The sequence below is a fragment of the Bidens hawaiensis genome, unplaced genomic scaffold, assembly GCF_021521415.1.
Source record: "Bidens hawaiensis isolate Kalapana, Puna unplaced genomic scaffold, B.hawaiensis_p1.1 tig00005680_1, whole genome shotgun sequence".
Taxonomy (NCBI): domain Eukaryota; kingdom Viridiplantae; phylum Streptophyta; class Magnoliopsida; order Asterales; family Asteraceae; genus Bidens; species Bidens hawaiensis.
The window spans coordinates 1,361,684-1,379,428 of record NW_027491370.1 but is presented as its reverse complement, the minus strand read 5'-3'; the positions used below and the strand labels follow the sequence as shown (position 1 = coordinate 1,379,428).

The following is a 17,745-nucleotide window of genomic DNA, read 5'->3' as shown; positions in this document are numbered from 1 at the left end:
CATTTTTTGATAATCAACAAACGTACGTCAAATATTATTATAAATGCATAATGAAAATTAAAAATGTAATCAACAAACATACGTCAAATATTATTATAAATGCATAATGAAAATTAAAAATGTAATGTCTAAAATCGTCTACTTATAAAAACAATGTTTTAAATAAAGTTTATAACTTGTATAACTGCGGCTGTATTTTTTAATAAGGTTAAGCTTATAAAATAATGGGCTAAGACCTAAAGGTAAATGGCCTAAGCATGTTGTCATTGGGCTTGTAAGGTTTAGACTAATTTGTTCCTAAGTCACAATAGTTTCAGCATTTAGATATAGGCAATTATATAAGTTATATTAATATTTAGTTTATGTTAAATTTCTATCTATAAATTTCTATTTTAGTTTTTTTTAGAGGTTGGTTTCTAAATTTCATAATGGCCAGTTTTAAACTTTAGGGAGACATGTAAAATTTAATGGGTGGCGCTCAAGATTTCCGCGTATCTAACATAATAATAATGATAAGGCCGGTTTTTAGGATTTTTTTTTTAAGTTATTTTCAGAATTTTATTTTGGTTTGTTGCTTTTGTAGAATGCAAAATCGTTACTTATTTTTATCCACCTTTGAAACCCATGGTAAACAAAATGCAAATTTTATACACCTACGAAATCGAACTTTCTACTAAACAAGCACATAAGTAAACGTAAACCAAGATAGATGCCACGGGATAACCCGTAGTTGTAATAAAAACTAAAAAGATAAAGACAGGGAATTTAAGTTAAAATTAGCCATAACATCACATTCATGAAATTTCATTTATAATTGATTCCATTTATAGCTGATGTTGTGTTTTAAATTTAGTATGATTGCAATTGTAAAAATACCTTACTTGGGATCTTTTTTTCACTAATAATAGGAACGCCTCCACCTACTTAGGGCGGTATCCAATTGGGTAGTGTAAGAGGGTACTAGTATCGATTAGTGAAGAGGAGAGAGTGTTAAAGTGGCCCTTCACATTTACCTACCCGATCATTGTTTATCTTAGATAAGTATTGCTTACCTCTAATTCAAACTTCAATCCGCTCGCTTTTTAATGGTAAAAATAAAAATAAAATCCACAATTTTTAGAAAATCACACAAGTAACGGTATGACAATATCCAAGCCACTTCTAACTCCACACTTTATCTACAAATTATATAAAAACACAAGTGCGCACACACAAAGCACACAGCTGGCTTATTTTTCAGATTTATAAACTGATTGATTAATAATCGATACAAAAATATAATTACATTTAAATGGTTAATTATAGTTGTAGAAATTATTTAAAAAGATACAAAAATAATATATAAAAATGACATGAAACATTTAAAGTTTAAATTTAAAGCCAAAAGGCGCTTTGAGGAACAAATTCTGTTATGACGTGAAAAATGCGAATTGGCATCCATATTCATAAATCATAATCATTTATAGCAAGTTGTGTACCAAACTTCGTTGTCGGCAAGGGGCATTTACGTCATATAATCTACGTAAAGTGGAATTGTAGACCCATTTTTTGGTGTTAATATCAAATAAAATAACACACCAATAAAGGACAAAAAAACGGAGAAAATGAATACAAAAGCCATTTAACTATAAACAAAAAAATAATAATAACAATAAAAAATAAGTAAAATTATGATTTATAGTGTTGACTACACACTTTCGACTGAGTAACGCTTTTTACTATCGTAAATCAAAACCAAACCATGAAAAATTTATCACTTATAATATTAAAAGAGGAGTGATTTTTCAACAAGAAAACATCATTGGATCCAAAAGTTATATAAATAATAAAGCAAAGTAGTAGTAGTAAGAGTAATTTTATAGAAACTGGACCCATACCAAGAAAGTGTAAAAGATGATCATCATTATCTGTTTTGCCTCCCATGAAAGTTGCCTTTGTTCTTGGCAATGAAACCATTCTTTGGCTTTGGTATCTCATGGATGTCCATCACTTGTATTGTCCTTTGCTTTTTTGCTACCAAAAAACAATTAAAAACTTTAAAACAAAAGTTAACAAAAAAAAAAACAGACCCCACATTTCAAAAACTTCAATTCGTTTATTCTAACCATTTTGGGCTTCTTGGTAGTTCTCTTGAAGACGCTTCCGGGCCGATGCCAACCGATCTAGGTCAATATTTTCCTCTCTTTGTGTTCGCTGCCAAAATTATTAATAATTTAACTCGTATGATGACAATTCGGGTAACAAATCAAAACAGGTATCCTTTGGAATAATAACCCAGAACACTTGTTTTCAAGAAATGTTAGCTGTTTAGGAAAGTAACTATATTATTTAAATAATAAAGTTTTAGGTAAAACAACTTTTGGGAGCTTGTATGCATTAAAAGTAACTTTGGGCCACTTTATGTCAATGTGAGTGACTCAATTCAACCTGTTTGACCCGTTTCCATTTTAGAGAGAATAAAAACTACCCATACCGACTCTTTCACAAGCAAGCGGGTCAAAACTGTGATATCAAGTATTACTAGAAAAAGAAAACATGTAGAGAATTTACGTTTGTAGGAGCAGAGGCAGAGGCAACCATCGCAGGGCGAGATTGGGGCAGAGGTCTTGACGGTGTTGGTTTTTTAGAAACAGCTTGTTTCGGTCTATTCTGCTCTGGTTCAGAATTATTCCTTTCAGAACCAGAACTCCCATCTACAGTTTCATTTGGTGCACAGAATTCATCAAAAATCACCACACAACAATGTATGGAAAGAAATTGGAAGATTCTAGCATATTTCAATACTTAACTGTGCGGGTTAGGAGAATAGCCGAAATCAGGCCCCTGAGAATCACAATTTCAAATCTCAAAAAAAAACCAAGAAATGTTGCAATTCCAACACGGTTTTACAAACGAGTTAGATTCACTATATTACCGGTTGATATCCATTTTGAGCACGCCTTGATACATTATGCACCAATGGCGAATCACTATCTGCGTGAAAAAATTATCAGAATCAAAAGCTTACATTTCGATTAACAAAAAACCATAAACAAAAAGGTATACTTACCCGTAATAGTAGGGCGTGCGAGCCCACTGTTGTTCGACCCGACCCATTCATCCACCAAATCTTTCCATTTCCTGTAACATTCACAACGATTAAAACAAGTTTTTCCAAAACTATTAGATTTTAAAACATTCAAACTTTAACCGACCTCACCAATTGCTTCACTAGTCCTCTTACTTCGTTGGACGGATGCTTTCGAAGTCGATTAACATGCCTTCCTATATCAGTTTCCTAATTTGATCATCAAAAACTAGTGTTAGTAACTTTAGTTGCGGTTAATATCGGCGATATATCGATAAGATATCGGTGATATATTAGTTATTATTGGTCCCCAAGCAAAATATCTGTACCGATATTGACTTGATATTTAACCGATACTTTGGATGCCTTGGTTCAATTGGACTCGGAGGAAGATTTCATGACTTATGATCAGATCATGTTTCATTTCAAATACTGACACTTTTGAGTGCAATAATAATAATATAATGTACCATTCACCTTAAGAACTGTGAAAGTAAGATCCATATCAGCGAGGGTTTGAAGCAATTCAGCAACAGCATCATCAGTCTAAAGCACAACAATAAGTCAACAATTTAATTATATAAAATTCAATGAAAATCATGCATACTTGATTCGGATACTCGAGCTGCTCTTTAATTCTAAGAATCTTAGCCTGTTCATCATCAAACAAACCTCCATACGGATCCGGTTCATCATCTTGTTGGTGAACCGACTGCGGAGTTAACGGCGAACCGTTAACGGCATTGGCGTGGCAGTTACCACACCGTTGGGAGTAAAGGCGTTCCAAGATTCCGTCTCGCCGGCGTTTAAGCTCTCCGGCGTAATCGGTTGAAGCCAGGGTTAACGCCGCATCAATAACTCCCCAAACGTCCGTTGTTGAATTGGATAAAATGGCCCTAAATTCATCCAAATCCATTACCTAATAATAAAACCTAAACTGAACGTCGTCAATCTGATCAATTAGATCTAGATAGGTGCCGGGGATGATGAACGGATAATCATAATCATAATAATAATAACGCCAATGATTTCAGGTGACTGATTTTGTACAGAATCCCTTGTTATACGCAGGAGGGTATTTGTATAAACAAATATTAATAATATATTAATGATAATTGGGTTAAGCGTACGCGCTGGCGCTGCTGATGTTTGATGGGAAGCAAGTAGGAAGTAGGAGTGTGGATGATGGACGCATTCCGTTCTCTCTTGTCAAACTTCTACTTAGATGGGCTCACTAGTATTATTATTATTATTATTATTTTCTCATGTTTTTTTTATATGGTTCATTCACTAGGTTAACATGACACCCGAATATAGTAATATATATAAAAATTAAATTTCATGTACGAATTATACTTATATGTATCTCAATTTTCACATACTCTGCACTATCATGTCATTTACATAATCAAATCTTTCGACACTATCGAACCTGAAATTTACTCGTAATCGCTCTTTTCACTTGGCGGACCTAAGCACGGCAGATGTCGTACACTTGAGTGGAAAAAGAATACGAAACCTTACCTCTTTTTCCACCACTTAAGGTAGTGGCCTTACGATAGATGATTGGTTCTACATCAGCTCTACTCTCATCTCTTTATATGAAAACCATTTACCACAATGGTGTAGTTTGGGAATTATACTTAATTAATTTTCTTTTCATCAATTAACCCCTCCCCTTCTTCCTCATAATGGATCTTTCTTTCATCTCTGGTTCATTGTAATTGTATTCTTCTTCAATCTCCCCTAACAGTTTTATATCCAATTATAAAATTTCTGCTAAGTTTTCAAGACCTAACAATTACTAGTTTACTACAATAAACGAAACGACACACAAACTTTATAAACACGCAGTACAGAAAATAATAAACAACACAAGAATTTTAATGTGGTTCGGCTAAAACCGACCCACTAATAATCTTATAATCAAAAGCCCAACAACTAAGGACTTCAAACCCAACAAGAATCGTCGATTATTATAATGAGATCAGGTACAGTGGTGTGCTGGTTGAACCGACAATTCTGGGAGAAAACAAAGTGGTGGGAGAAGATTTAGGGTAGAGAGGAATGATGGTGCCGCCGGATAGAGATTGTGGTGTTGCACCGCCATATTCTTCGTTGTTGGCTGTTGAGATGTGCCCGTACGACCGACTTCTTCGTATTGAAAAGGGAATTTTTAATAATTATAATCTTGGTCATTTATCATTCATTTTTTGCTGTTAAGGGTAAATATAACACTTCATACAAAAGTACCATTTTAACTAGATACATATAGTACTAGGAATCTTTAATTCAATTTCACTTTATTTATTCATAAAGCATCACAAATTTCAACAATGAAAAGTGAAAACCTCAAATGTTAGTTAATCAAATTCTATAGAAAAGAATAGTAATTAATTAAAAACTAGTTAATAATGATAACAAATTCCTGTAAATCTACAGAACTACAACGATTTTTTAACATTTAGGGAGGTTTTGTATGATTAATGATGATATGATCATATAAAAAGTAAGTTCCATGCATGAGATTTGAGAATATTAGATAATAAGATTTTTTATGCTAAAAAATTCCAAAATTATATATTTTAAAGAAATTTAATAGGTTATTTAGAAGCTATAATTTTATAATTTTTTTATAAGGGGGGACGGTGCACCGCGTGAACGCGTGATGGGTTTTTGCACACCGCCGCCAGTGCCTTGTCAAGCTTGAGTGATGAGATTTGCGTGATGGTCATCACGCGTGTGATGGGGTGAAAACCAAGGAATGGAGCCGTTGGGTGTATTATTTCATCACATTCATCACACACCACCACCCCTAGTAAAAAACCATCACATGTGATGGATTTGGGGTTGGTGATGTGGCACCATTTAATTGGGTGGGGCGTGTGATGAGTGATAACCACCCCTCCCCCCCTAAGGCAATAACCTACAAGTTTAGACTTTTACCTTATTTAACACATTAGCTACTTATATTTAAAAAAAAACTAAAGCGTTCATAATTAACACAACCTATATTACTCCCTCCGTCCCATTTTAAATGTCATGGGACCCAAAACACACAAATTAAAAAATATTTGATCATTTTATTTGATGAGCTATAAAATGACAATAATGTCCTTTAGGTTATTATGGCTAAATTGGAAATGAAACATCTAGTATATGTAATAGTAAGGACACAATTGGAAATTGAATTTATATGTATAGAAATGACATTTAAATTGGGACAACCAAAAATGGAAAAATGGACATTTAAAATGAGACGGAGGGAGTAAAAATTAGCCAAATTTCAAGTTTCAACCAATGGGAATGTCAGTGAGGCTGCAACTATATAAAATCTGATGCAAAATCTTTAAAAAGCTACAAAGAGTTAGATAGGTTACATATTTTTAACTAATTAATCATCAATCCCATTCTCATCTCCAAAATGATTCATATCATTTTCTTCTTCTTTACTTTTAGCTTTCATAGATTTACCTGTTGAAGCTTTTGTTTTCTGCACCTTATGTGACTGCTGTTCCAATACCTTTTCTGACGGTTTTCTCCTCCGTTTCAAATGTGTCACGCCGCCCGCATCTTCACCCCCCGAATTATCCAGTCCTAAATTAAAATTTTCAAAACAAAAAATATTATTCTATCTATGATTGTAAGTCAACATTTCCTTTTTGACATTGACCAAAATAGAAAATCGTTACTAGGGATGTGAATGTGCATATACTATGTAATAAATAATAAATGAGCCAGGCTCAATCTTAAAAATACTACTCACAGACCAAGCTCGAGCCCTCTTAAGTTAAACGAGCAGAGCTCAAGACGTTGGGTTTGGGCTCGGCTCGTTTACACCACTTGTTAACTACTTCAGATCATCTAGCTAAAAGTTTGAATTGAACTGTGTTTAAACAAGCCTGACCCCGACCTCAAGCCTATATTGTTATATGTAGAAACTACAATTACAAATATGTACATAAAAAGTATAATAAATGTATATAAACATTTTTAACGTTTATCTAATAAATCTATAAAAGTTAAGTGACTTTAGAGAAAAAAACTTTTGAGCGACTTTGGCGGAAAACTTAAGAAACTTGATTACTATTCTATGAAATTTTCCTATAAAATAAATAGATAAATTAATAAATGATAAATAAGCCAAAGGCTCGGCTCGCTTACACCCGTAATTAGTACCTTCAATTTGAATGGAATAGCCATTGTTGTCTTCAGAAAGCGGGGAAGAATTATCGGGTCGTCCAGTGTGTTTATTATCCCCTGAAACATCAACATCAGGACAAGGATCAGCAGGCAAGAAGCATAGTTCCTCCTCTGAATCACTAAATGCTGAATCCTTTTCCACTGTTGTAATGTCAACTTCATCTTCTTCATTTGTTTCTGATTCTTTCACCTGCAATCATAACAATTATTTACTCAAATACATATAGTAATCCCAATTCAGTCAATCCATTTCCATCTACCTGTTTTAACCTAGAGGCTATAGAGATAGCAACATGGGCGAGACTGGGTAACAATCCGAAACAGGTTCCGTCAACAGTTTCTAATAGAAGCTCGCATGGGTCGGTTTTGGCTAAAAACAAACCAAAAACCAAAACTCCAGTTTTTGGGATTTTAAAAAGCCATCCCGTTTGGTTTTTTTGGTTTTCACAAGGGGTTTGTTTTGGTATTCGTTTTTGCTACTTAAAATTGGATATTTTGAACCGAAAATTTTTTTTGCCCAAAATATGAACGCGGGTATGAAAATTTGGGCCAAAAAATTTTGGCCTACACCATTTATTAATTTCATACAAATTATTTACCATTCAAAAAAGAAAACTATAACTCATAAATTTAATTAGCAAAGGTCGACTTTCCAGATTTTACGAGTTCGGATCGATATAAAAGTCGATTCAGATTTTCAGTACATGCAAAACCGAAAACCAACCTGGCAATTTGGAATTTGAAAACACATAAACCCAAACAGTCGATTCTGGGCTGGGTTCGGTTAGTTCGCTTCGATTATATTTGTTATTTTGGACCTTTTGGTTTCACGCACGCCCCTACTTGTTGGTTTCTTCTATGAGTAACTAATGTATTTAATATGATTCTACAAGTAATATTGCTAAAAATCATAGCCTAAAACTTACCTTTTCAGTTTCTGGCATCAAATCAAACTCATCTTCACGTTCAACATACTCCTCATTTTCCTCAAGTTCCTTAAAATCCGGTGCGAACGCGCTCCAGTTCTCGGTATAGTCTTTAGCCCATATGTAAACCAAACCCGTTAACGAGACCGAAACAACTATCGGATGAACCGGGTGCCACACCAAATCCATCAAAGCTTCCTTAGGACCTTCTAGAATCTTCACCAGATTCCCAGCCCGTCTATCCCATATATAAATCTTATGCTCACCTTTACTAGCGTACCCACCAACCACCCACTCACCATCACCACTAAAACACGGTGCCTTCCAATGCACTTTCGTGATCGAATCTTGAAACTCGCGAAAAAGTGACAAACAATTCGTTCCCACAGCCTTTAATGTTTCAACATCGTCTTTAGAATCCTCATCAACAAGTTTATGTAAATCTTGACTTTTAAAACGGTTTTCGTATATCCGAATCGTACGGTCGCTCGAGTTAGTAAGCAGAAACTGACCGTCTCGACTGAACACAATATTCTTTATCACCGCACCACCCGAAACTGCGACAATCCCGTGAACCCGATTGAGTTTGTGATCAATTATAAGAATTTCACCAACCGAATTCCCGACATAAACCAGATCACCGTGTTTGTCGAAACACGCTGCGGTTGGCGTGTAATGTGCGGATCCGTCTGAGAATTTGTTTTTTGATGTCGGTGCAGGTGCAGGTTTTTCGGAGAGTGATATGGGGAGCGTTGTTGTGGTTTCGGTGCGTAAATCAACAATTATGGGTGCAGATGAAAAAGGACAAACTAGGCAAAGTGTTGATTCTAAAGGATGTAAACGCGCTTGTAACGGGGTTTGTTGGAGTGTAATTCGGTGTATTTTTGTTCCTTTTACAACATCCCATAGCGTTAAAGATTTATCAGCAGCTGAAATTAAAATATTATGCCCGCTTCTTGACCAACAAACGCTCGTTATGGCAGCAACACAGTCTTTATCTCTAAGTTCTTTCGCAATTCCTCGGGTTTCAAAATCCCAAATAACACAACTTCCATCAGAACATCCAGCTGGAAAATAAAAGGCATAATTAGTTTTTTAATGGTACAAAATAAACAACAATTTCTGTCAATTAGATAGTATTTTAGGTGCTTAACTAATGCTCAACGATTAGAGTTTTTATTTAGATACACAAATAGGCCTGTAAATGAACTGAACGTTCAGTGAACCGTTCTGGGAAAGGTTTATTTTTGTTCGTATATTTAGTATGTGAATGAACATGAAAACAAAATGCTCCGTTTGTTAAACGAACATGAACACACGTCTTGTTGTTATGTTCGTGAATGTTTGTTCATTATAATTGTTTATGTCCGGTCGTTTGCGTTCATCCATGTTTGTTAGTTTACATTTGTTCAAGTACGTACATTCAGGTTCGTTAATATAAGCTTTTTAGGGCCATTACAACTTAGTCTAGTTTCAATAGCTTTTTAGGCCCAATGCTTTGTTGTTGACATTTACTTTTAGATGCTTTTTAGTTTTCTTTAAAAATACCAAAAGAAAAAAAAAACAAAATAAAATATGTTTGCTTGTGAACGGTTCATTTACACTGTTGACGAACACAAACAAGAAAACCATGGTTTTTCAGTTAAAGTTGAATGCGTTTGTTTGGTTTGTTTACACAGAAAGAGTAAAGGTACAAGGCATCTGATGATTGATTACCAGCAAGAAGAGTGCCACGACGATTAAAAGATATGCATTTCATAATGCCATGTTCTAAATACTCTTCTATCACTTCTGGAAAATCCCCCTGTAACGGATCTTGACTCCAACAAACAAAAATAATAACTCATTAGATACAAACTTCGAGTGCAGAAAGAAAAAAAAAAAGAATAGGAGTATTATACCTATAATGGGAGCATTCATAGTGCTTTTATGCTAATTTGAAATGAGGTTTTAAGAAGCCTCCTAACGCACGCTGTGCGTGAATCAAATTGTGAATAATTCCTGAAAATTAGAACATACAAAAGTAGGTCATATATTCAACTGAACTGAACTGAACTGAACTGAACTTCGTTATGATGCATATAAGATGATCTGCAGTAAAGTTTACATATAAAACAATGAGCTGAAATTCAATTTGAAACAATATTGACAAATCTATCTATCTTGTGGTACCGGCAACAGGTTCTCAACTAATGTTTATGAGAAGTGAATATGATTGATTATATGAGCTCCCTCCCTAACAATATCAAGTTACAACTACAACCCAGTAAACTTAGCCTGGTATCCAGTTCGCTAGCAATAATGTAAGACCTTGCTACAACTCAACTGAAATTAGGGCTTCTTTTTTTTGTTTTCTTTCAAACAACTATATTGGGGTTCAAATATCGTGGAATTGTGAGGAAATATAATATAATATCAATCGAAAGGATGGAAAGAAGAATATGATGTAAACAAATTACCTGTCTGCGTGACAATGGACGGTGTAATTGGGAGTAAAAACAGACTGGGCGTGATTGGAGACGTGGAGATAAAGAGGAGGTATTAGTATTGGTATTGATATTGGAGTTCGGGTTAGGGTTTCGGTTCGGGTATTAAACTGTTAACTAAACTGGACCTTGTTTTTATACTATACATAGTAGTTGTGTGTTCAACATGGATTGGATTTAACTGTTAGGTTTTTCTTTCTTCTTGTTTCTTCTAGATGTTCTATCAAGTTTAAATGTAGCAAGTTTTTAAAATGTTTTTTAATTACAAAAATCTTAAGAAAATAATCATATTGTTTAACAATATCTATACTTTTATAGATACTTTTAAGAAAATAACCATAACTAATATTTACTTTCATTCTTCCAGAGAACGTCAATCCATCACCATCTATCATCATACAACAGGCGTTAGGTAAGATGTTTAGTCAAAGCGAGTATGTATAATCAACTTCAATTGATATACTTTGTTGAGTCTACGATCCTTGAAATTGATAATGCAAAATCAACTTCTTATTGTGTCTATGATGATATGATCCATGTTCTTATATTGCACATCACGGTTTCTATTAATGATGAACAATTCTTCTTATTGGTGGAAATTATGATGACGGTGAGTTGATATTGATAGATGTTGATTGTTAAAGATAAACAAAGGTTTTAATAATGATGGAATGTAATTGGTGGTATGGATTCTATTAATATTAGTGAAGAGATAAAATGAAGTGTGTATGGATGGAAACTTCATATTATTGATAACGGGTTAAGAACCACATTTGATAGTAATGTAAATCTAAAAAAGATCAATTGCATATTTTTAAAGTCGTCACTACTGAAAATGATTCAAACTGACAAATACAGATGTTGAAGAGAATGGCTTATTCATGATGGATGTTAATATTGATAGAGAATTGAACTGTTTAAGATTAGGTTACTACTAATGGTAATTTAATTTTAGTAAATGCCAAACTACTAATGAAGACTTTGTATAGTTATATGGTTGAAGAAAGTGCATAATATTAGTGAAATATTAAAGAGTAAAGTGTCAAAATCATTCCTAAGGTTTGGCTATTTTTTATGACTTTCGTCCAAAAAGTTTTATTTTTTATGGTTATTTTTAGGTAGAACTAGTGCGGCTATTCAATGTCGCTATTTAATGTCACCAAAAACTAATGTAGAAACTCCAAATGAAAACAACTATTGAGCTATGAGTGTTCGTGTGTTTATGTGTTGGTGTGTGAGGTGTTCTTGATGAATTTCAGTGTCAGATGACGTAAGAGTAAGTATGATGTTTTGTTCACGAGTTGCATGCCATATTACAAAGAGAATGTGTACATATATAGGGTCCCGAAGGAATCTTCCTTCGGACCGTTACTCCTAGGGTTCTATCTATTATCAGTTGGTTCTTCCTCTTCCTCCTGACTTTGGCAGAGAGTCGGTTATTATCCGTTGGATACTATTTTCCCTCCAGGAGTACGTCAGCCTCAGTTCTGTAGTACTCAGATTAACAGGGACAGGTCGGTCGTTGACCTAGGATCTTGTCTAGAGTGCATTGGATACCATTAGGCTGGGCTGGGCTGGACTGGACTTCTTGGGCTCTGCTTGGGCCAAGTCTGACGTAGTCTCTTCAAGTCCCCCAGTCTATTATCTTTGTTATCTATGACAAAGGTAATAGACTTGATTCAAGTCCATCCTCCCTCTCATTTCCTACGTCTTCTCGCCCTAGTCTATGTTGTTTGGGCCTGCTACGCAGGCCAGGCCTAATGAGAAAATGCTTTCGTTGTGCTCTCATTATCGTATTCCCTTATCATTATCCCCGATCATGCCTGAACCTCATGAGATGGCTATTAGCCGCCCCAATCTTATTACATTGTATACGAAGAACTTGGAGTGTGCTAATATCTGTTATCCACTCACCGATTTTCAAATGGCCTTGTTGAAGTACCATAAGTTAGGGTTTTCTCAAGTTCACCCGTTAGGCTTCTTGCGGGTGACTCATTTCGAGGTGGCATGTCGGGCCATGTGAGGCTTTGCAACAGTACCTCTGTTCCGTCGATTTTACTGTCTTAAAGTCGACGGCGATTGGTTTACCTTCAAATGTCGTCCGGTGGATAAACATGCTCCATGTTACTCGAAGATGCCTACCGGATTCTACCCTACAGAGTGGAAGAATAGTTTTTTCTTTGTTTACCCTAACTTTGCTCCGGGTCTCCATAGCTGTCGTCGCATGGACACTCTTACTCATGACGTAGCTCCTCGTTCTCCCACGAACCAAGATGATCTGCATGAGCTGCTTGTAACTAGTTCGGAGACGGAATCAGCTTCCCTGGATCGATCCAAACCCGACTTGCTTCTTGATGTGGAAGACACCCCTAAACGAAAAAAATCCATTGTCTAATGTGTTTGACGCCTCTATGAAGAACCGCCTAAGGAGCTCTAAACGTCCTTACTTGGGCCAATCATCCTCCTCTCATCCGGTAACTCCTCCTACTGCTGAGATTGTTGACTTGGATAATGAGTTTGCATTTCCGGTGGTTACTTTTGCCGAAGGGCACAAAGGTAATGACTCTGGTCTTGCCCTGTCTGATCCTAAGGGCAAACGTCCTGAAGAACCCATATCACTGCCTCAAGATCAGCTTTCTGAAACTGAACAACCAACGGGATACACGGTGTTTGTCCCTAAATGTGATTTGGACGCACGTTCATCTGTGCTTACCCCCCCCCCCCCCAGCAAGCTCACATCTTCCTTAGTGAGGTTATACCTCCGGTGGATTTTGCGCATATTCGAGCCATGGGTGTAATTGGTCTTGTAAGTGAGTTCGGGAATCATCTATATCATACCTTGGCCTTGGGAGCAGCCACTCGACAAGCCGTGATTGACGCGAATCAGATGTTGTAGAAGAACCAGGAGGAAATTTACACCTTGGAGCAGACAGTTGAGAAAGGTCGATAGAAGATCCAAAACATGAGGCAGCAAATTGTTCTGATTGAAGAGAAAGCTCTAGAGATATCCGGCTTGGCAGCCAACTTGAAGAAGTCCCAGGATCATGTTATCCAACTAACGGTTGATCTCTCTGCGTCCTGGAAACAGGTTGCTATTTTGGAGGCCCAATATGCTGAAGCTCGAACGGGCCACGAGAAATTTCAAGAGGTAAATATTTCCCCTTTGATTTCTTTTTCACTTTTATTGGTAAACAGATTGTTCACGGCTTTGCTTGTAGTTGGATGATGAGTTTAAACGAGAGCCAGAAGAGCATGAGAGTTTGAAGCGCAAAGTGGTTGAGGTCCAGGCTAAGAATGACCAGATGATTGAAGGTCTCCGTAAGGAGTGTGAAGAATTGAAGCAGGAGCATGATGGTTTGAAGGCCGATCGGGTGTGAATAGTTGTGGATGGCTTTAAGCAGGTGTTTGAGAGAGCCAAATCTTGTCGTGAGACTTGTCAAGTCCGGGACATTCTGAACTGGGCGGTTTTTGCATCGGGGTTTCAACATGGCTTGCAGTCGGGCTATGATTACCAGGCAAATGGGGTTCCTATATTTGAAGTCCCCACTTTCTCCGAGACTGCTGAGGCGGAGGCGGAGAAGGCCTGTATTGCCTATAACACTTTCGAACCCCCGATATTGAATCAGCTTTATTCCACCCCTGATGTGCCTGTGTGTGAGATCCAGGCTTTGGCTTCCGTGGTTGAACCCGCAACTCCACTTCTCTGATTACGATAGTTATTATTTTACGGGTGGTTGTCACCTTTTTCAAGACTTTCTTTTGATATTTGTACGTTCTGTGTGGATTCTCGTATTATTAACCCCTTAAGGGTCTAGGTATGGACGTTATCGCTTTTCCCCCCGGAGGAGCCAAACTGAATGATTGTATCACTATATGATGTTTGCGTTTTAATTGCTTTGTGTATCGACTATGCATGCATGTGAATAACTAGGAAATCTCCTGATTTCGTGTAATTGTTTTGGTTAACCAGGTAGCCTACCGACGAGGCCTTCTCCTTGTCTTTATGATAGGAGGTAGGGAACTGTCACTTGATGTGAATTCGTCTCAATGCCTTTTTACGAGAAATCATATTTTTGATGTTCGTGTAACGATTTTAGCGTTTATTAGATTATAAATGACATATGTGGGGACTCCCGGAGAGGTTTCTTACAAAAACAAACTTCATGTTATTAAATCTTGATCATGTTACATAAATGGATTATAAAAAGAATGAGAGTCATGATCCGTTTCCCGGGTTCCCTCACGGAGAGGTTATTGTGGGTCTAGTGGCCTTTCTTGGGGACACGTGGCTAGTTATCACAAAATATTTTTAAAGAATTGCCCCTCGTGTGTCGCCTCTTTGTCTCCCCTTTCCGGGGTCTCACGCGCAATACTTCATGAGCTGCATTGCCTTCCACGTACGAGGTACTTCCTCCCCCGTGTGGTACGCTAGTTTGTATGCACCCTTGTCTACGGCCCAGATAACCTGATAAGGACACTCCCAACGAGGCCCCAATTTCCTTTGACTTTCTTGCCTACTTGCTTCGTTTTCCCGAAGGACCAGATCTCCGACCTTGAACTTGACCTCTGGCAGCGCCTCCCTTCTTTCTTCGGCGAAGTTCAGATTCAACCTGAGATCATTTTCATTTTCCACCTTAGTCAGCTGGGTCCTGTTGGTAGTCGAGCCGATCTCTACGGGTATCATAGCTTATGTTCCGTAGGTCAGGCTGAAAGGCGTCTCCCCGTGGCTGACTTTAGGCATGGTTCGATGAGCCCATAGAACATGGGGTAGTTCTTCCACCCACGAGCTCTGTTGTCTACCCAAGCGGCCGATTATTCCTTCTACAATGCTCCTGTTTGCTCTTTCTACTTGTCCATTTGCCTTGGGGTGGGCGACTGACATGAAGACTTGCTTGATTTTAAGCTCTTTACACCATTCCCTGAATATCCTCCCCCCCCCCCCCCCCCGCAAATTGCTTCCCGTTGTCGCTTATGATAGTGTGAGGTAGTTCGAAACGACAAACAATGTTTTCCCATACAAATTGTCACACCCCAAACCACGGCCTAGGCGTATGACATATATGTTGGTACCACATTTGTAAATAAATCAGAGTTAAGGTTTAAAGGGGGAGACTTATAAAACATGTGGATTTAATATTTACATTCAAAAAGACTGGATTAAAAGTTCCTGTTTAATGTTTGAAAGATTACTTGTTTAAGTTTTACAAAACCACCATCAACATTATATTAAGTTTTATCAAAAAGATCCGAGCCATCAGATATCTTGAGTACTTCGTTACTCCAAGCCCTAACCTTGATCACCTGCAAAATGTTAAGAAAATAAGTCAGCAACGAATGCTGGTGAATATGCTGACGCTAAAATATTTTCTTTTACTTGATTACCCCTCGAGACATAACTTAGGTCCGGCCCATCGTGGCTTAGGAATAATCAAGCTATAAAACAATGCAATTTTTAAACTCAAGTATCTACTCATAGCACCTCATCAAACACCGCAGCGTTTGACATTACTTAGGTACCATAGGTATACACATGGTCATTACTCCCTACAGACGAGCGTACTATAACCAAGTGTGGTGCAATGTGCCCACCGTATTTTACCACATATGTAAGGATCCAGACAAACGTGTACTATAGCCTGAAGGCTAGGTTTTTACTCTTGTTTATAAATGTTTTAGAGACACGTATGTAACATCCCCAAAATTTCGATCCAAATTTGACAGCTTAGTAAAAGTTGAAGGATCAAAATTATTCTCAAAAATAAGTAATAAGAAAATTTAAAGAAAATAAAATCATTTGATAAGTAAATTAAAACATTCCTTAAATAAAGTTAACATATGTTAAGGATATGGAATAAGGAAATTTCATTCCACATGGAAAGATGTAAGAAAATGTAAGCCTTCCATCTAGATATAAAAAGGAATATAATCACATCCCACATGGAAAGTGGTAAAGAAATGGAAGCTCTTTATATGTAAGAGAGTTTCCATTATAATATTCTTATATGCCTAGCATGCACCAGTGGTCCTAGCGAAGGGTGTGAAGCACCCGACGCGCATGAGCGAAGGGCGAAGGGAGTTAGGCGATGGGCGCAATGTGGCGCTTTGATGGCGCACTTTGCACTTCGCACGCTGGCATCTCCGCGAGCCGCTTGAGAGCCGCCTTAGTATTTTTGGAAAATGGGAGTTAAACCCAGAAGTAACAAGCTATCAAGAGACAAAGGACTAAAAGTGAAAATTTGAGTTCAGGGACCCATCGCGCTACGCGATAAGCCCAGAACACAGGTCATCGCATATCGCGATGGACCTTGATGAGTCAGCAGGACACGTGGCAGCTTCTAGTATGGCGGCGTATATTTTGCGGCGCCGCGATACACGACGTGTTACCAAGACCCATCGCGTATCGCGATGGGTTGCAAGTTCAGCCTATAAAAGGGGGGCTCACGGCTCATTCCTTCTCACACCAAAATTCTTTCTCTCTCTAGATTTACTCTCTCACTACCTCGGTTTCCGTGCCCCGATCCGACAGTCGTCGCCTCGTAATCCGTGCCATATACCAACGATACCTCGAAGTGTGTGCCACACGAGAATAACCCGACAATCTATCTCAAAGTACGTGCACGACACGACGAACACCATGTGTCGCCTCATTTTGTGTATCAACCTTGAAGTTCATGCCAAGCTCTAAGGTTCCGACAGCCAAAGATCTACTATGCATTAGGAAGTAAAAGTGTTGCTCAATCAATCTTAGTAATCAAACTCTGAATGCCGTGTAAGGTAGGGGTTCTGCCTAAGTCATTATTTTATATGGCTTGGACCATAGTCAGGGTATAGCCCAAACCTTGATCATAAATATGTTTACATAAGCTTTAACATACAAGGATTATAGTAATGTTTCTTTACAATTAAGAAACACATAATTTTTCATTCATGAGGATATAGTCAGAATATAGTTTCTTCACAATTAAGAAACAAAGCATTTTATATTCATGGAATATAATTAAAATATTGTTTCTTTATGATTAAGAAACATAAGATTTTACATTCAATACTAGCAGTCAATGAA

At 37.2% G+C, this 17,745-nt stretch overlaps 2 protein-coding genes across 2 annotated transcripts; both read right to left on the bottom strand.

Moving 5' to 3' along the window:
• Positions 1–1,740: 1,740 nt before the first annotated feature.
• Positions 1,741–4,061, bottom strand: LOC143630497 (putative mediator of RNA polymerase II transcription subunit 26c). The gene is made up of 9 exons (XM_077099488.1): positions 3,675–4,061; positions 3,545–3,613; positions 3,195–3,277; positions 3,050–3,120; positions 2,915–2,973; positions 2,790–2,823; positions 2,578–2,693; positions 2,106–2,193; positions 1,741–2,013 (listed from the first exon to the last, which is right to left on the bottom strand). Exons 1-9 carry the CDS (start codon positions 3,981–3,983, stop codon positions 1,904–1,906), a joined length of 939 nt encoding a protein of 312 aa, XP_076955603.1. The 5' UTR covers positions 3,984–4,061; the 3' UTR covers positions 1,741–1,903.
• Positions 4,062–6,351: 2,290 nt separating this feature from the next.
• On the bottom strand, positions 6,352–10,197 carry LOC143630506 (protein RBL-like). The gene is made up of 5 exons (XM_077099501.1): positions 10,098–10,197; positions 9,913–10,011; positions 8,197–9,263; positions 7,247–7,460; positions 6,352–6,664 (listed from the first exon to the last, which is right to left on the bottom strand). Exons 1-5 carry the CDS (start codon positions 10,114–10,116, stop codon positions 6,462–6,464), a joined length of 1,602 nt encoding a protein of 533 aa, XP_076955616.1. The 5' UTR covers positions 10,117–10,197; the 3' UTR covers positions 6,352–6,461.
• Between the last annotated feature and the right edge of the window lie 7,548 nt (positions 10,198–17,745).

Bases quoted from the DNA above. Each gene is read 5' to 3' on its own strand.
- LOC143630497 (XM_077099488.1), bottom strand. From the start codon at position 3,983: ATGGATTTGGATGAATTTAGGGCCATTTTATCCAATTCAACAACGGAC. The intron at 3,614-3,674 runs GTATGCATGATT...GTTGTGCTTTAG, and splicing joins AGCTCGAGTATCCGAATCAA to ACTGATGATGCTGTTGCTGA. The intron at 2,694-2,789 runs GTTAAGTATTGA...ATGAAACTGTAG, and splicing joins CTATTCTCCTAACCCGCACA to ATGGGAGTTCTGGTTCTGAA.
- LOC143630506 (XM_077099501.1), bottom strand. The intron at 7,461-8,196 runs GTAAGTTTTAGG...TTATGATTGCAG, and splicing joins TGATGCCAGAAACTGAAAAG to GTGAAAGAATCAGAAACAAA. The intron at 6,665-7,246 runs GTACTAATTACG...ATTTTAATTTAG, and splicing joins CTATTCCATTCAAATTGAAG to GACTGGATAATTCGGGGGGT.